Raw genomic sequence first — 20,670 nt, 5'->3', positions numbered from 1 at the left:
TATATATATGCATCTTAAATTCCATTTGAATGTACTCACCAACTCTGTGATATTATTAGCTGCCACTAGGGTTTTACTACTAAATGTATGCCCACTCCCCTAATTACGTGGTTCAAGAATATTGAGAACAGAATATTGAGCTACAAAATGTTGAAAGGGAAGTGCATATAGGGAAGTATAGATTTACTATTCCTAACTCCATATCTACATGCATTAAAGATATATATTGCCAAGGTACATATATGTTGAAATAGGTATAAAAAAATCTAAATTTGCATACCTGATGATATCTAAACTCACGTTTTCTGATATTTAGTTTTTTTATCTTTTGTGCTCAATATTGTGCCCCATCGATATCCCTGCATCGATATTCAGAGTGCACACCTCTATGAGATTTATACAATTGTCTCACCATCATTTTTGATCTTACACAGCCAAAGAAAATCAGCTGAACGAGAAAATTAATGGCTGTTAAAGAAAAAAATGTTTACTTACTGATACTACTGTGGCAATTGTGTTGACAACCCCAACTCCAATGGTTGCATAAACAGGTTGACCTATTCCAGCTTTTTGGAAAATACTTGTGGAATAGTAAAAGATCTGTAAAGTAAATAAAAGTATTAACACAAGAAATTACGTATCAATCAATCAAAAACGTTATTTTGGTCATTACGACATTAAAATTGCAAATGCATACTGTAAAGAAATACAAAACAGGATATGTGGCAATAATTAATTAGATACATCTCAAAATGTAATGATAAAAGTGTGACTGTCAAGCAATAAAACAGTTGAAACAGTAGCTAAAAAGATTTTTTTAAATGTTGTGACCGAAGGAAAAGCCCCAGTTAGATGCATAAAAAGATCCTGCTGTAAAATCACAATGAAAAGGTTGAACCATACACTAGAATATAAAATCCTAAGGACACTATCTAACTCTCATTAAGAGGGTAGGGAAAGAGGAGAAGAAGAAAAAGTATGTACTAATATGAGAGTTATTCTAATTTCATTTAATCTCAAGATAAATAATTGAATGTTTCTTCGAGCATTGTTGTTTAGAATAATTTTGATCTATAACTAGAATAACGCTTTTCACACCATTTTATGCTTCAGAATATATTTGTGCTATAAAATACCGACCCGCCTGTCTAACATGTTCTTTTAGATTAATTCTATAGTCCATGATAACACCACCTTTATTTACTATTTATATTATGATGTTGGTTTAAATCATTCGACACAGTGGGCTTGTCCAGGATGCGCTGAACCTTTCCTAGCTATATACTATTTTACCTCCATACATGCTTTTTCTAATTTCCTTCGCACTCGTAGCTCTCTTCATCTCTTTCCTACCAGTTAGGGTACCTCAAAACTTGTCCTCTTCTTTTCTCAATATGTAGCAACCAGCTAGACAGCATACCTTCTTGTATGGTCTGAGCATGAATACCACTAAAAACCTTTTGGGTTCCTTACTTAGTGCTTGTCCTCTGTACCAAACTCGTTGACTGTTTAACTGCAATAATACACTGGATGGCTCGGTGCTCACACCTTTTCATCCTGTCTAACAACTAAGAACATATCTGTACAATTTTTTAACTCAACTGTGCAGCTAGAACCCTTCATTATGTAATTAACTGTGGCTATTAAATTCCAGTCGCTAAATATTACAACCATTTGCCAGCACTCCCCTCCAAATGGGCGTATCCCTGGTCATATTGCCTATGTTTCAACCTTTTATCTCCTTATTGTTCCAGAACCAATGCATCCCCCTCAAGACTCAAAAAGACTGAACTACATGATCCACTATTTTTGAATGTCTGCCTTTGGTCAGTCAACTTTTATTCTATTTTTTAGTAAACCCGTAAAAGACACTGCCATTTCATAACAAAACAAATACAAAAATTAATAAAATACCAAATATAAGTCAATTATTTCCATAAAACAGTACATAAGTACATCAGTCACATAAATAAATCCACATTCATAAAAACCTGAAAAAAAATTGTAAAATATTCAATTCACAATACCAGATTTTTAAGTTTCTCAATTTAACAGCACTAGCAAAAAAAAAAAAACTACATAAACACATGTACGCTGATCTCAAAGCCAATGTAAATGCAACAGACTGGATTTAACCTGAGTAAAGTGCTTCTCTTTCAACAATGGAATAATATCTTTTGTGTATGTTCTCATAAAGAGAACAAAACATTATAAAGTGAAAGTGTCCTGCTTCAAGACCAGATCACAATTCCAAGGTTCTGTGGAACAATCCTTAAGCCACATTTTTCAGACCACCAACAAATGAAGAATCATATTAAGTCTAAATCTATTCAACAAAACCGTTAGTGGACAGACAGTCCTAGTTTTAAATAAGGTTCAGGACATGAAATCTAACAGATGGCTTGGGCAACTCCAATTTTTCATTAGTGGATCTAGATAAATCCCCCAAAACTTTCTTTGTCCAAACCTTTTTTGCCTTCACAATCTTGTTTCTATTATCAAAAATATCTTGTCACCCTAATTCTATTAAAGATCTCTTGATAAAAGAAAACCACGGAATTCAATTTCATCCGTCCAAAGCAAGACAATCCTTTATTAACAAGTGATGTAATTTGGCTTCAGGCTTAAGCCAAAGTAAGAGCCACTGCAGCAAGAGATGCCTTTTTAGGATGCCAGTGAGAAAACCAACTCCCAACTCTTCAAGATATATAAAGGAGACTAAGGTGTTAGAGAGAGATAACAACCTCTTCAAAAATTGGTTCTCCACAATTCGGAGAGGGAGAAACATTAGTGTATCCCCAGATGACTCTGCCATAGGAAGCAATAGAAACGCATTTTGTCGCAGAAATCTTTAAAATCACCACAATAGATTTATTCCTGAGTCTAGTAGCAAAGTCCAGTATAGAAGAAATTACTCTGTTAAAAATCATTATTATAAATAATAAAAGAGAGCACAAGGTAATAGCGGAACCAATTCTAAATATGGGAACTATTTCCTGGTTCAGGGAGGACCTGGCTTGGGAGTTTGGGCTGACCTGATCCCATAGAGTGCATGGGCAAGACTGATTTCCAAATGGCTAGGTCCAAACTGGGATGTATGGTGAGCAAAAAAATACTGGATTTAGGCCCAGATCTTTGTACTGGGGGTGAGTGTTTGACATTGGTCAGCATTCTGTCCATCAATAGTACTTTTATAATTTGACACTCAAAGTGCAATGGGGATGCCCAGACGTGGGGCCAGTGTTTGCTATGCCATTGGATTCAAGCTATCCCGGCTGATGAGGGTGATACCTCTAACCCGTTCCTAGGATGCTTGTTTCCGGTTCAGGGAGGATCTAGCTTGGCAGTTCTGGCTGGACTGTTCCCATGGGGAGCAGGGTTAAGACTGCTTTGCATATAGTTAGGTCCAAACAGGGGTAGTAAGCTAATAAACAATGGATTCAGGCACAGTTCTCTGTATTGGGGGTGTGTGTTTAACACTATTTGGCATTCCATCCAACAATTGTCTTTTTGCTTCCTCATTTATTTACTCAAGGGTTTCATCCTGGGCATTTATCGCCAAGTCCACCTCCACTATTGAAATTCCCTCATTAATAGCTCCCACAGCAGAAGTAAGGAGAATTCAAAAGGAGGTTTTATTACAGGCAGTCTGTGATCCATTTTTGTCAGAGCTGGAATTCGGGAGGGAAATTTTGCTCTTACCCTTCACCTTGCAGGTAGACAACCACGCCAAGTGTAGTAGTCCAGGCCAGGCTTCTCCTGGCTTGGACAAGCACACAAAGCCCAGCTCTTGACCTAGTCTTTGCCATGGCATGCGCCAAGGTGCATCCCACGCCGCAGGAGGTCTCAATCACTTATAAAAGTGTGACGCTACATGATGGCAAAGTCCCTTCTCCTCCAGGTCAAATGTATTGTAGGCTATGGAGTCCAATGAGCCCTACACAGAGATCAGCATCCTGCTGCACAGGACATGTTAAGCATTTTTAGCAGTGCAATGCAGCATGGTAGCAAAGCCTCTTCTCCTCCTGAGCAAGTGTATTGTGGGCTATGGAGTACAATGTGCCCCACACAGAGAACAGCATCCTGCACTGTGGGAGATCATAAGCACGTTTAAAAGTGTAACACAGTATGATGGCAAAGCCCCTTCTCCTCCCATTCAAGTGTTTTGTAGGCTGTGAAGACAAATGCATCCTACACAGAGTACTCGATTTTAATGCTTCGCATTAGGAAACTGGTCTCCTTGTACTCAATATTAGACCCGGCCATTCCAAATGAGGGAAACTTAAATTATAGCATCTATTCATCATATCAATAAAATGGAGATACAAGTGGTGTAGTGGCAGTTATCTTGACACAGGTGTCCCCCGGTCCCTCTGGTGAAAAATTACTTATCTCTGGACTTGGGCTGCTGTCTCTCTACGGGGTATCTTACTTGCCAGTTGACACACTGCATGGGTGGTCTGCGCTAGGCTTCATTGTCGACAGTCTGGGTGGTACTTTTTAAACATTAGTCACTAAACAATTTTGAGCTTATAGTATTCAGCTCACGGTTACATAAAACCTTCATCATTTGAGAATGTATGATGTGCAACAGACAATTACTTCAAACTAATATGTATTTATTTTGTTCGATAAAATTGGTTCAGAAACCCGGTAGGGTCAGAAGGAAGAAGAAGAAAGGGTTGCTCCAAGGGAACGTGCAGATAGGATGCTCAATTGTGTTAGAAAATTCAAAAGGGGAGAAAGAATTCCCAAAGTAAATCGATGGGGCATATAAATTACATAACTCTACATGGGACTGGTAACAAATAAACAGTCTTAGTAACCTGGCCAAACACAATATAAAGAACTTTGGTTCACATAATTCTCAAAAAGTCCAAGGGATATATCTCCTTGAACTGGAAGGGGGTAATAGGGAACCGAATGGTCCACGTTAGGTGGGGGATGGCGTCAACGCTTCGATCCGACTTAACTGCACACGAGGGAAACCTCAACCTCAGCCACGCGGATCTTCCTCAGGATGTGAGACTTGAATGGGGTGTGGTGAGGCACACCAGGGTTCCAATAAGTAGTGCCATCAATTCCCGCATGGGAAGCGCGGTGAGTAAGTATTCAATTCCAAGTCTCAATTGTTCACAGGATAGTGGAGACTGAAGATTCAGTTCAACCCACGGCTTACTAAAATATGGTGCCGCTCTGCGTTTCCCCCTGCACTTGTGCTTCATTTAGCTGCCTAGCACCAATGCAGAAACCCTTGCACCATAAGCTTAAGTTCTGCTAAGATAGACTGACCAGGTTGTGAGCTTAAAACAACAACTAGACATGTTTTTTTATCTAAAAACAAAAACACACAGAACATGTGTGTTGCTGTTTACAAATCCACTAGAAGAATCCATATCAAAGCGATCCCTCTATGTTTGCCTAGACATAAGAAATTAGTAGGGGAATGTTATGCTTCCAGGACAAATCCTAAGCTAGACAGCACAAGGCTGTGTGTCGGGAAAAGGAGCCTTTAGGAGTGCCTTTGCAGGGGATGACAGCAACAGCAGTCCTTCCAATAGATATAGCTTTTCAGTTAGTATTCCACCTTGCACTTCAAATTTACTAGTTACACTGAGTTGCACAAACAAATTGTACATCTGCTTTTTCATTCTTATAAATGTTTACACTCAAATACAGAAAAAATATGAGTTTTCGTATCTGTATTTGTTTAAAAAAAGAAAAACACAGAAAGGAAATCTTCTTTTGGGTGTCTCTCCATACTTACAATTCATGCACTCCTTATAGATGTACATACTGAATTCATAGGGAGTTATAAGAATGTCCTTATGAGGTTTAAAATACTGAAGATGCGTACATGTGCTAGTATTACAAACATGATATTTGTAAAAGAGTGTGATGTTTTACTATATGTAGCCACATAGTGCTCTAAAGCTATAAACACATCACAATGAAAGTGAATATTTTTTAGTTAAATAAATGTGGAACTATAATAGCATTAACTAAATTTTTTCACCTGGAAAAAATAAATATGAATAATTACCACTAAGAAAAGAAAAAGGTAGAGTAAAACTAGAAGGCCAATTTATAATATGCCAGAAACTGGTGTAAAATTTAGACAACCTTTATCAATGGATCTCATATAGGTAACATATACCAAATGTTACCTAAAAATGTTTAGAAATTTGCTATTTCTGCAGGGTCACCCTGGATTCCTTTGCCTTTTTGCTGAAACCTATTTTTGAAAGCTACAGAACTTTGTGCGCGTTATCCTTGTTAACTGGTGGTAAATTAAATGCTACTTGGGGAATGCAGCACTCAGTAAGCCATCCACTACACTGGCACTAAAAAGCATGACTCTAAATCAACCATTGTTGCCTGGCTGTGCAGTTTTAAACTGCAAATTAGACCTGTGAAAATAACCTCACTTTGAGAGGCATTAACCTTATTTTTTAAATATGAATAAGTCACCACTTAGTGGGATTTATTAGCTATGAGACAGGTGGATGGAATGTAAAAGTCGGACATGTAAAACTTTAATGTTATATATGTTCTTACGGTGAAAAGGCACTAAAAAGCTATTTTCATTGTAGGTTCATTGGGATACATTATAAGTTTAATAAATGATGCATCCCAAATGCAAAAATACTGGTCGCCCTTTGCGAGCGGTTTTTAGCTTCATGCATCTGGGCCTATGTTTGTTACATACAGATTTATTGGTGATAGCCCTAGTTGAAATTATTTTCTGAATATAAAAAAAACATTTCTGAGCACATAATCGATAAAATATACTTATTCTTTTATGTGTTCATTCATCATACAACTCAGCTCCCCTCATCAGTGGAGCAAAGTTCAAGGACTTCCAATGGATTGCATGCATTACACCACAAAAAATGGCAAGTTTCTGAAGGTCACCAGAAAATTTGACAAAAAAATTTGCACTAACCAACTAGACCAACATTTTTTTTTCTATCAGTGCAAATGTCATTTTTGCCACAACAGATCAGCTCAAATGTATTTTTAAATGTGTTGTTCTTCGGAAATGCCCATGCAAAATGCCTGTTCACCAGTGCCAAATGTCTCCATCACTGGTACAATGTTTTTAATCAGAGCCCCTGAATGTATTCAAAATACTATAACCAGCCTTTGTCCCAAAAATGAGTTAAAATCTTGTGTGGCTCTTAAAGATTGAAATTGCTCTTTAAGCATTGCACCTTGCATCCACCACAAACAGCTTTAAAGTGTATGTTATTTGAGTTACCCCTGGTCCTTATAAGAAAGAGCGCATTGAGCTTTCGTTGGTTCTACTGACTGGATATTTGTGTCTGTTAGATATATAATCATATTCATAACATGAACATACCAAAGTCTATAATTGTCAGGGTAGTTTATCGGAAATAAAGTGTGCGACTATGCCCAACAGTGCCCAACATGTGATGTAATTTGCTCTACCTTTATCATTACGGTCAACGCATGCACAGTACACGACAACACCCTGCATTGGCCAATACTGATACTGTATTGTAGAACAGCAATAAAAAACCCTGCTGACGAACAAAAACACATTGCAAGATTTCAGTATTTCTGAAATTGATGAATCCGTGTAGTTTAAGCGGCTGTGGTTTTTTGTTTGTGCTATCTTGGCATGCAGTAACACAGCATGTATAAGCTTTACATTCAGCTGCTTTCGTCTACACGGTTTGATCAGCGAATTTGTTGACAAAAATGTGTTAACGGTTTTACTGCAATGATAAGAATGATGGTTTTAGTATGTTTTATACAAAAAGAAAATCCCACAGTGTCCTTCTAGCGTCTTGAATTCTAGATCAGAAATAGTATCACTGAATCATGGAGATAGTCGTGGTATTATTAGGCCATTTCCTTATTTTTTTACTATGAAGGTTTGTCAAACCAGAATGCACATTTTTGGTTGAACTGTTAGCCAAGACCTATGTTTTGATTAAATATATACATATATTTATATTCACTGAAAAAACCATAGGTTTCACACATGTTATAGTTAGGAATTAGCATTTAAAAAACCATGCAAATGCATTGAAAAAACCATAGGTTTCAAACGTTATAGTTAGCTGAACATTTCTCTCATACAAAACCTTTGAAATTCCTCCGTTATAGTTAGCTCAGCTAACCATAACTTGCGCGCCCGCAATGCACTGCTGATGACGTCACATATTACATCACTCATGATATGGTCAGTGACATCACTCATGACATGGATCACCCCTTGAAAGAGTTGTTTCGCAAATTTTACAAGTTACCTTTGGAGCATTAACCTTTTTTTGACCTTCTGGAAAAGTGAAAAGCTTCCAAATTAGAGCTTCTTTCCTCTTCTTTGGAGGTTCTTCAGGAATGAAATCTCCCTCTGAAGAACTGCTGGAATATGACTCTATTGCTCTTATTATTGTGATCTTCCTTCTATTTGAGAAGATTCTCAGAACAAATGCTTCTTCTTAGAAAGTCAAAGTCGAATATTTATAATGGGATGGAACTTTCAACAGTCGCAATAGGAAAAGTTATGAACCAATCAAATCGCTACTTTTTAAGTCACATGGCTTTGCGTACGCTTATGATGCGCTTGCGCAACTCTTTCAATACGAGTACGCATGATGTTCTACCGCGATTTGTGTAATTCTTTTTAAAAGTAATATATGATTATTACAAGTATTAAAAAAAAATCATAGTTATCCCAAATGTATGCCCTTAGTATGTTCATTAAATACATACATGTTTTAAACCAAGTAGAAACATTGCCCCCTTTCGCATACAGAACACCGTACATGACGTCACACCGAAGCTTTAATGCGACGCGTAACGTCAAAGCATATTCGTACTGTATGCGCGGGTACACGCTGAGTATGATAAGCAGTACAAACTATGGTATACCCTCTCAGTGACAAATCAGAGTTCAGGGCGCGCTAAGGAGAATGATTAGAAGTGCTGACTCATTGCAGATCCGATTCTGGGCCTGCCTCTGTGCACATGATAACACCGCCCCCATCTCTCTCTGTTGTTAATTGTTGGTGCACACACTCACACTTGCACATGCGCAGTGCACGCCCGCCCACACTACACACATGCCACCACCAAGCATGCTTGTTATCATTTAGCCTGGAAACCAATACATTAGCCAATGGGATGTCCTCCAGAGCCATCATTCTTGCAGACCGCGAAAACGCTACCAATGACGGCCCTGGACTTGGTTTGGTCAGCCCCCGCGGTTCCCATATAATGCGGGCACTGACGTGAGCACGCTCTCTTTTGCCTGCCTCTGCTGCGATGACACACAGACTGTGTAAAACACTCCAGACTCAGCAAAACCACAGCCTTTCAAGACATGACAAAAGACGACAAAAACAAAGGTAAGAGAAGAAGTCACAACATCAGCCTCCCCTGTAAATTGTATATGCATAATACTATTTTTTTATCCTTCATATGGCTTTCCTACCCCTCAATGGTTTTAAATTGTACTTACATAATTGAAATATTTCATTATAAGTCACGAGGTCCTACACACCTCTAATCTTAAAAATTGTGCGAGCATACATTTCTGTGTCGTATTTCTGTACTAAGCCACGTGCTTAGGCCTCTATTATTATTAATTGTGCATCCTTGATAGTACTTTTTTTTCTGCGTCACAAGGCCGTCCCAGGCCTCTATTAACTTATTGATCTTCCTTTGTTTGCTGGAGCTGCAACAGTCTTAACTATGGAAAATTAAGAACTCACATTAAAATTCATTTTTGATAGTAGTTACGCAACTCCGTTTACAATGACTAATCAAAATGTCCTTTTGTTTCCTTCAGCAAACATCGTTCAGAAGCAACTACAGCCTATCGAGCAACAGCAATAGAATTATCTGGAACTTATTGAATATACTTTGACGTATAGAAGCAGAGTTCAAGTGGAGTGGTGAACTCCGGTGACCACACTCTTTATACAAGGTAAGCACAGCAGCCTAGATCTACAAAGTATTCACAGGAATGCCTTAGAAATAAGTCGCCATAACGGGCGTCAGTAACGCAGTAGGCACTTCCATATAGACACCACTTGAACGCGGCACTATAACAACTGAAATATACCAGGTACCCTGCACTCGTAAAACTGTAGTGTTAGCTTTATTTGTGAAACGAGAGAGGGCCATATTATCAAGCCTGGGAAACAAAATTATCACCACTTCATCGGCAGGAAAGTGGTGATAAGGGGTTTGAAAATATGCTCTATAGAATTCCAATCGAAGCTCATGTTAGATGTGAAGTACCTCAGACATGACCTTCGATTGGAATTCCATAGAGCATATTATCAAACCCATTATCGCCAATTTAGCGACACTCTCCTGCCGATAAAGTGGCCATAATTTTGTCGCCCAGGCTTGATATTATGGCCCAGAGAGCATACTGTACAGTAGCTTCTGTTTAAATTCTATAATTACCTCTGAGCAGTGACAACAGATAGGTTACAACAGTCTGACAAACAGATCTACAACCTTATTACGCCACTTTAGAGTCACTTTTAACATGGTTAAAGTGATGCAAGGAAAAAATCTCAACTCCAGACTAAGAGACACAGTTTTAATGTTGTTTTCTCTCTCTCTCACTCTCTGTAACATCATTCTCTTTCCCTCTTAAACTTAGACACTGCTGTCTGCTTAAGCATGTAGAAGAATTGTTGAAATTAAGTTGCTAATCCAATTGCCTGAAGTGTTTGGCCGCAAGGTCTATACAACGGTAAGCACAGAGGCCTAGATATACAAATCCTTCATAGGAATGCATTAGGAATAATTCGGCATAACGGGCGTTAGTAACGCAGTAGGCACTTCCATATTGACACCACTTAAATGCGGCACTATAACAAAAAAAAAGTACCAGGTACACTGCACTCGTAAAACTGTGGTGTAACTTTTACTTATGAAAGGAGAGACGACCATATTATCAAACCTTGGAAACAAAATTATTGCCACTTTATCGGTACCAAACTGCAGCTAAAGTGGCCATAATAGGTTTGATAATATGCTCTATAGAATTCCAATCGAATCTCATGTTAGATGTGAAGGACATCTAACATGAGCTTCGATTGGAATTCCATAGAGCATATTATCAAACCCATTATCGCCACTTTAGCAACACTTTCCTGCTGATAAAGTGGCGATAGTTTTGTCGCCCAGGCTTGATATTATGGCCCAGAGTTTTAATGTTTTCTCTCTCTCTCACTCTCTGTGACATCATTTCTCCTTCTCTCTTAAACTTAGACACTGCTGTCGGCTTGGACGTGTAGAAGAATTGTTGAACTTAAGTTGCGAAGTATACTTTCTAATGTGTTTGGCTGCAAGGTTTTTATAACGGTAAGCACAGAGGCCTAGATCTACAAATCCTTCATAGGAATGCATTCAAAATAATTTGGCATAACGGGCGTTAGTAACACAGTCCTTGATAATATGCCCCGTAATGCTTCAGCTCATTTACTCACATCTACATAATTCTAAACTCTAATTTTCTTTTTTCTTTTGCAGATTAACAATCGGACACCTTTTGGAATCCATTTCACAATTTGTTTATAACATTGTTTAAGTTATTTTTCCAGTTCTAATATAGTTATAATTGAGTTTTGTTTATATTTATTGTTTAATAAAAGTTAATTAAAAAAAACTACATACTTCTTTTATTTTGTGGGGGAGCGGTATGACGGCCCACAATAAAAATAATGTTGAAATACTATAGTAAGATAGTCAAGACTAGCTTTGAAAACTACTGAGTTCTACTAAAGTGGCGGTGGACGAAGTACGTAATCAAAGGTTGGCTCCTCAGCACTACCTTTCAAATAAATATATAAAAAATATGACTATTAATACTGTACAAATGTATAGCAGCGGATGACACACGAACCGGGAAAAGAAAGCGACAGATTTACTAACTGATATAAAGAAAGTTTTGCTTGTTAAACTTGAAGAAAAAGAAAACGTGGGCTTCGAAACGATGCTGAGCATGCAAAGACAGTACAACGGCTACACCAAAAAAAAGGAAAGCTTTTCATACTATCATAGAAATGAAGGAGCATATATCAACAAAAGGCGATACATTATCGCAGATTTTATCGACAGGAAACTGCAGATAAAGCGGCGATAATGTGCTTGATAATAGGCCCTTGTAACTTCCCATAGCAGCCCAGGTTTTGGTGTTAACCTCGGATCCTATGATTATTCACAAGGGCATATTATCAAGCCCATTATCGCTGCTTTATCGTCAGTTTCCTTCCGATAAAAGCGACGATAATGTATCTTCTTTTGTTGATAATATGGCTCATTGCTCTTCTTTTGACCAGTAAACTTAGGTGCATATTATCAAAGACCGGTGTTAAAATTATCGCCGTTTTATTGGCAGGAAACTGCCGATAAAACGGCGATAATGAGCTTCATAATACGGCCTTGTTATTTCCCATAGAATATGACTATTAATACTGTACAAAAGTACAGCAGTGGATGACACACGCGAACCGGAAAAAGAAAGTCACAGATTTACTAACTGATATAAAGAAAGGTTTGCTTGTTGAACATGAAGAAAAAGAAAACGTGGGCTTCAAAACGACGCTGAGCATGCGAAGAGAGTACAACTGCTACACCAACAAAAAAGGAAACCTTTACAGACTATCATAGAAATGAACGAGCATATCATCAACAAAAGACGATACATTATCGCTGCTTTTATCGTCAGGAAACTGCTGATAAAGCGGCGATATTTGGCTTGATAATAGGCCCTTGTAACTTCCCATAGCACCCCAGGTTCTGGTGTTAACCTGAGCTCCTATGGTTATTCACAAGGGCATATTGTCAAGCCCATTATCGCCGCTTTATCAGCAGTTTCCTGCCGATAAAAGCGGCAATAATGTGTCGCCTTTTGTTGATAATATGGCTCATTGCTCTTTTTTTGACCAGTAAACTTAGGTGCACATTATCAAGGACTGGTGTTACAATTATCGCCGTTTTATTGGCAAGAAACTGCAGATAAAACGGCGATAATGACCATGATAATACGGCCTTGTTATTTCCCATAGAAGCCCATGTTCACACCAGAATATAGGCTTCTATGGCAATTAACAAGAACGTATATTCAAGCCCACCCTCCCAACATTAATAAAAAAACATAGGCCCTTGTAAATTCCCATAGCGGATCAAGTTCTGATGTTAACCTGGGCTGCTATGGTTATTCACAAGGGCATATTGTCAAGCCCATTATCGCCGCTTTATCGGCAGTTTCCTGCCAATAAAAGCAACGATAATGTATTGCCTTTTGTTGATAATATGGCCCATTGCTCTTTTTTTAGCAGTATACTTAGGTGCATATTATCAAGGACCAGTATTAAAATTATCGCAGTTTTATTGGCAGGAAACTGCCGATAAAACGGCGATAATGAGCTTGATAATACGGCCTTGTTTTTTCCCATAGAAGCCCATGTTAACACCAGAACATAAGCTTCTATGGGAATTTACAAGGACGTATTATCAGCCCACCCTCCCAACATTAATAAAAAACTCCACACAATGCAGGTAGCTGGAGCTGGAAGGCCATTTTACATATCACTTCCCCAGAAATGTGGTGTTCCCCTGCGACGTGTACGGGGAGAGAGAGACCTCAAAACATATTTGTTCTTTTTAAAAGACCCGAGGGGTGCCGCTCACCGAGACTGCGGGGAGTGCGACCGTAACCCCCCCCGCATACTTCAAAATAAAACCAGAGGAGTTCCGTTCCCCAGTGCTCGGGGCACCTTACAAGCCCCCATTATGCAGAAAAATTGCCCCCGTAATTTCCCCCCGGGACCTAATGAATAAAACGGACTTCTACTTTTTTTTCAACTTTTCCACCGCGTACACTACTGCACGAGTACCCCGCCATTTTTTATTTTTAAAAAAATACAAATTGAGCCTAAAGATCCATGTACCACCCCCTGACCAAGACTATAGGCTCAGAAGGTTTCTACCCTGCCCCGTTTCCTTATTTCTCAACTTTGTTTTACTGTTTTCTTCTGACTCTGCTCTCCCGACAAACAACATGCTGCCAACACTTCCTGGTTTGGAGTATTAACAGCCAATCAGCATGCAGCTCCTGCTCATAATTGTACGTATTTCCATACGCGTACGCTGCGATTTTTCTTTAAAAAAAAATTAAAATAAATAGAGCCTAAACATCCATGTACGGCCCCCTGAGCAAGCCTAGAGGGTCAAAATATCTCTACCCTACCCCCTTCCCTTATTTCTCAACTTTGTTTTACTGTTTTCTTGTGACTCGGTTCTAGCGAGGCACAAGATGGCCGCCAACACTTCCTGGTTTCGAGTGTTGACAGACAGTTCACAGTCAATCAGCATGCAGCTCGCGCTCGTAATTGAACCGATTTCAGTACGCGTGCTGAACTCCGTCTCTAGATATTGTTATGATTTTACTTGCAATTTTCTCAGAAACTACTGAACAGATTTACACCATTTAACAAAAAGCACACTCTGCGAACAGAACTCTACCTCTCTGCCAATTTCCGTGTAATTCTGTTCAGCCGTTCGGGCTGTAGCCCTGGCTAAAGGTCCCTATGAAAAATTGCATTGGAAAAACACGTTTCTTTGCCCCCGCTTGACGAATCACCCCCAAACTTTAAGGGAAGGAGCGGAACAGAGCAGGCCATTTTCTTGGAGAACTTCACGAAGATTCGCCCACTGGCGCTAAAGTTATTCCAAATAGAATGTTGTGGATTTCCTATGGAAACTAGGTACTAACTATAACTACCTACTGGCGACCGCCAGTAGGTAATATACACTACACATCAGGGCACAAGTCCTAAACAAAGAAGTGGGGGGACTGACCTAGTTAATCAGAAGGCAAGTGGCATTAAGGCGTGATACATCACAGTGACATTGCAGCGCATGACATCACGGCGTGTGACATCACGGCGCGTGACATCACAGGAAGTGGCATCATAAGAAGTGACATCAGATCTTAAGCCCTGACATATATATGTAGCAGGTCTATCATTAGTACATTAGAGCACATTTTGAGTATACAGGGAAACCCTCCTAATTAAGGCAGAAGATTCACACTTTTGTAAGCCACACACAAAACAATGTTGCCTTTTGTCAGCGTAAACTTCCTCTACCCACATTGCTTTACAAGAAAAATAGTGATGATTTCAACGCCTCCTCAGGGGTAGTAAGCACTATATACATTCTATTTATTTTTTGTAAATACTGGGAAAGACCAACACATCTGACATTCTAACAGGCATGCATATCTCTTAAAGAGAGCCTGAACAAAGTGAAAAGCTGCCTCTCTTGAGTATGTGTGAAGTGCTAACAAGGTGTATGCCTTTGATTCCCCTCTGCTACATTTGCATCTAGGTGTGTGGCTCCTGACTGCTGCCAGCCAGGAGACTCGAACAAAACGAGGCCTGATGACCCCTTCACCATGGGCCTTTGTTATGGGTCCAGCAGGAGTCTGAACTAAAAAAAAGCCCCATCCTTGCCTGCAGGTTGTTGCGGATCAAAAGCAGACAACAACGTGGAGGCGCTGCTGAATGTGTCCCGGTGTTTGCAAATTACATCGGGACGAATTCAGCATATTTTTCAGTGGGGCCCAACTTATTGGCAAGGTGGATGGCATCCACCCTGTAAAAATAGTGGTCGGACGCCGTCCACCCACATGTACCCCCGACTTGTGCCCTGCTACACATACTTACCTACAGAAGCTTTCAGTCAGCCCTCTTCATCCATTGGTCTGCTGTTGTATCATTAATATTTTTGTCCACCCAACACTTCAGTCATTGGCTGACCGGACTGCGAGTGAAGGCATTCTGCTCTTCTCACTATGGACATCCACACAGTAAGTAATAGACTTCAGTGTCAAGGTATATTGGTGCAATGTGTGCTTGACATAAAAAATATAAATATGTTTTTTAGATAGATCTTGTTTTCATACAAAGATTTCCTGCATAAACAAACAAAAAATCACAACCAAAATAGGCATTGGCAAAGCCAAGAGATAGGCGACCAACGCATGAAGTATTGTCTGTGCCAATGCTTGTTTTTGGAATTCTGGTAAAGCAGGGTTCTCCAACCTTTTCTGTAACAAGAGCTACTTATATTTCAATGAAAGTCAATGAAAATCATCCCAAGCTACTACTATTATTAGCGTTGTATTAGTGACCACACCAGACAAGCTTACATTAGCGGCCACAGTATCAAAGATCAATAGGAGTGATCATCTCAGTACATCAGGCAGGATGGCCAGCACTATTGTAAAAAAGGCTTTTTCAGTTTTGAATGCTTCAACCAACATATCACATACCAGTGATAGCTACAATGCCTCTGGCACCAGGTTTATGATAGAAGTAATTGGTCTGCCCGAAGCCACATTATTCATAACTCAAATCGCTTAAAATATATGAAAATTTAGCCATTTTTCTCAAAATATCAGCTAAGTTCTGAATGTTCACACATTTTCATCTCAAACACACACTCTCAATTTTGGTATACATATAAAAATTCAATCAAATTAAAGCGTCTAGTTTAGTAAGCTGGACCACACACAGGAGAACTACTCACAGGTAGGTATGTGGAGAGCAACCAGTGGCTCATGAGCTATTCGGTTGAAGCCTGTGCTAAACGCACATTTATTCGTGACAGTTGTTTATATCCACTCACCGCGTTAACTCCAGAAAACTGCTGCGACATGTGGAGCATCAAGGACACAAGGAGTGGCTGTCGGTAACTGGGGGATTTAAAAAGCTGGATGATTGAGACTTTCTTTTCTGTAGCAGCTTCATCCTTCTCTTTCTTCATCTCAGCTATTTCCCGTGTAGGGTCATACTGTCCTCTGATCTTTTTCAGATCTGGAATAAAATGAATTGCATGTTCTTAGCCATACAAATTATTTCATAAATGGTCAATTTCAATGATTCCCATTTAAAAAAAAAACTAATTAAAAACAAACACAAAGCGCAAATGTCCAATTGGGAGAAAAGAAGCCAAGTCTTGGGCTAACTGATACTTGCAAAATGTATCACCACAGATAATTTTTTTAATGAAAATAAAACTTAGTGCGCAAAAAAGAAGTCAATAAAGGCACCTCCCCAAATGGGATAGGATGGCTGAACAAGGCTCAGGGCACAATTTGCTAAATAGTCATAAAATAAGATATGTGTAAATTACTCTTATTACTGGTTGTGATTTCAAATTATATGGGTAATTTGTAAATGTTTCAGCTGTATGCACTGAAAAGTTTCAACTTTTGATATTGCTAGGCATAAGGGAATGCTGATCATGAACAAAGCTTCTTTACCCCTATTTTCTTGACTCTACACATTCATACCCTACATGATGGGGCCTATTTGCAAAGGCATTTTGGAGTATGTAATGAAGGCCTCGCACAGAACACTTTTACACAGTCTTACATGCCATTGTGGATTAGCCCTAAACATGTAAAATGTGAATGTAAAGGGAATATTCAAGAAATCATTATATACAATAAGTGCAAATAAAAGCACTGTGACCTGTCTAAGCTCCTACAACTAGAGAATTGGGCATTTTGTGATCAATTTACAAAGGCAGGTAAAAGTATGTAAAAAGTACTCCGGCAGTACTACTTCCCATTCTCATAAATGCTTTTGGAAATAAACTTCATCTAGTGGAATACATTTGCATTGGGTGAGAACATTTGAGAAATTCCTGATTTTTCTTTCCATTTTGTTTTTCACTTGATGGACATCGACTCATGAAAATGGCAGGAGTAGAAAAGTGAAGTCATGCATTCTTTCTCCCTCAAGGGCCTCACAGAGCTGCTCCATTCACTTACCCTCAGCCTCTAAAAAGACTCTCATTAGCTGCTGAGGGACAAGGTTAAGAGGAAAGAGTGGGAACTGGGGACACTAAACTAGTCACATAATGCTCTGTTTGCTCTTTGTTCTTGCTTCTACCATCAACAACTTTGATGCCAGGGAGATCAAGGGCACTGCAAGGAGTTTTAAAGCACAAGCCAGGGGTAGCAGCATTCTGCTCTTAATTGACGTCCATGTTTCTTCCAATTGATCCAATAGCTTGTAAACAATAGACAATTGTCCACTAGCATGATGCTTCTTTCAACACACTCCCTCTGAAAACTATGGTAAATAGTGCACTTTTCTATGTGGAACCTAGATGTGCTCAAAGTGTTGTGGAAGACTATTGACACACATTTGTGAATATATGTTTATTTGAATCTCAGTGGGTACACAGCATTTCCCGACCAATCCTCTGGCACACCCGTCAGAACCCCAACTATGTAACTTACTTTGAAAACTACAGATGCTCAATCTATGCATCAGAGGGTAAACTATGCCCTGCACAGTATGCATCTATGCATGTTTCATTGCATATAAATCAGGACTAAACTAAGCATGCAAGATGTTCTAGGTGTAAGTTAAGTGTACACATGAAAAAAGTGTGATAAAGCAGGAAATTAATGAGTCAAGATAGCTCGACTTAGCTGCTTTTGTGTGCCCCTTGTTTGTATATCTCATCCAACAATTATGTTTCCCTTTTTGCTGAAATAATACATCACTCGCTAAGCAGATGGCAGATGCGTGCCTATTTTTTGCTGCCCTAAACAAAAGCCACTGAACTGTAAGTATCGTCTCTTACTGTATAACAAAAGCACACAGTGTGACAGGCAATTACATTCCAAACATGCATTTTTTTGTGTGTAGTTAAGCCATTTACCATCTGTAAAAGTCATTTTTGTGAACACTTAGGTTTTTTAACACTGCACTAGCCATTGCTGCAATAGAAAATATATCCAGATCACACTGTTCCATCGAGTCCTTTCTAGCCAGGCATACAGGTACCATGCGTTTACAATTCTAAACTTTTATTTATAAAATAAGTTTATTTTTAGTTCATATAAAACATAACACATGAACAAACTAACACATTACATTCTTCAGTATCCCTTTTGACAGTTATTCAGTAGCAATGATGGCGTCTCTGTCTTCGGAACACCAAAGGCCCCGCCAGGGCTTTAAGTGGGATGAAAAAACTGGGGGGTCTCTCAAAAGGGCGGGGCCAGTGTAATTAGGGGCGTGGCTTTAAATCACTTACGCAAAAAATCTGTGCTTAGCATAGTGTGCCGCCCGACTTGTAATTTGCTGTTTCCGTCATTGCATCCAGATATTTGATACAAGTAACATCATACCTACAATAAGTAAGTAACATTGGCTTTGTCAATGGTTATTACTTGCAGAAGATAAATAAGCTGCAACTATAACTTGTATATAATATTGACAAAGCTTCCAATTAAATCCTTGGTGACCCTACCACAATGTTGCTGCTCCTGAGCTTCAGAAAGAGAAGCGAAATCCAGAATGAAAATGACTCTTAAAGGATTTCCCTTCCCCCACAACGCTCACCTGGCATGACGTCATGCTGTAACTTCTCTACTACTGAGAAGTGAGCAGTGTGAGCAGCGAACATCCATGTGCCTGCTGTCTCGAAACGGGTCTCTATCAGGCTTTGTTTGCGCCTTGGCACTTTTTTCCGGACTGCAGTGACAGCAAACAGCGATCACTGCAATCTGGAAAAAAACGGGCTGCCTGTGTCAGGGCACAAAACAGAGCCCGATAGAGACCCGTTTCGAGGCCCCCAGAAAAAAACTGCCGGTGCTCAGACCCCTTGAGACCCGGCCCACTTAAAGCCCTGGGCCCTGCTGTACCTTGCATTGCCCCGCTGTTCCTGGACCTTAGAAAACGCTGCAAAAAGCCCACAGCTACTCTTGTGAGTCTTACTCGCCTGAGGTTGGGTTCCCTGCTGCTTCTGGATTTCTGGCTGGCTGCTGCTCCTTGCTCCAAAATGGCAATCACCTGTACTGAAGGTTTTCATTTGCCTTTTTTAGCTGGTCCAGTTCAGTTTTTGTCCTTTTTAGTTTTCGCCTGCACAACGCTTGGGAAATCGATAGTTTTTCATATAAACTTAAAATGGACTTAATTCCCGCCTCCTCTTTTTCCTGGCTTCTCATTGGTTCCTGTGCATGCCACTTACCTTTCTTCCATTTCTATTGGCTGTAGCATATTTTCCAGCATTTACCAAAGCGTGTTCCTCGTCTGCTTCTCTTATCAGTTTCCCTCAGCCGAATTACTGTTTACACCTGCTTTGGTGGAACTTTCTTTCATAAAGTTTAGCCTTTTACTATTGCAGCGTATTCATATAACAATTTATAACCCTGCAAGATTAAAATATTTTCATAGACTCACAGGATGTTGCGAGGCGCCGCCGAGACTTGAACCGGAATTCCCAGCTCTCGAGTCAGCAGCTCTGGTCGCTGTGCCACATTCTCCCCACTCTTGTGTTATCTGTCAGGGAACTCTTTCCTTTTCCCGGATGATGATTGATGAAACAGCTGTTTATTTATTACCTAGGCTGAACAGATGCATTACCAATGCTTGTTTCTTTTCTTTTTCTACTTGTCCTTGGTTTCTACCTGATTTTCCCAATCCATTAAGTTTCCGGTAATGTGATGTTTGAAGCAATTTCCTTTTACTGTTCTCCCGCTCTATCAGGGCTTCAATTTGGCTGGAGGGAGCATTTCTTTGCTTTCTTACTTGCTTCCTCCTCCTGCTGATTCAGATTCTTCACTCCAAACGAATTCCACTT

The 20,670-nt window shown here is 39.5% G+C and overlaps 1 protein-coding gene across 1 annotated transcript in view; it reads right to left on the bottom strand.

The window, feature by feature from the left end:
• Positions 1-20,670, bottom strand: part of SLC2A2 (solute carrier family 2 member 2) — a 176,598-nt gene that overhangs the window by 44,954 nt on the left and 110,974 nt on the right. Inside the window, exons 7-8 of the mRNA XM_086944415.1 lie at positions 16,693-16,880; positions 496-600 (exon numbers count right to left, since the gene is read on the bottom strand). Of these exons, the coding sequence (XP_086800541.1) occupies positions 496-600; positions 16,693-16,880 (293 nt within the window). The remainder of the gene's footprint in view (positions 1-495; positions 601-16,692; positions 16,881-20,670) is intronic.

The sequence above is a fragment of the Lissotriton vulgaris genome, chromosome 11 (assembly GCF_964263255.1).
Source record: "Lissotriton vulgaris chromosome 11, aLisVul1.2, whole genome shotgun sequence".
NCBI lineage: Eukaryota > Metazoa > Chordata > Amphibia > Caudata > Salamandridae > Lissotriton > Lissotriton vulgaris.
The sequence above is the reverse complement of the archived record's forward strand: the minus strand, read 5'-3'. Positions and strand labels throughout refer to the sequence as shown.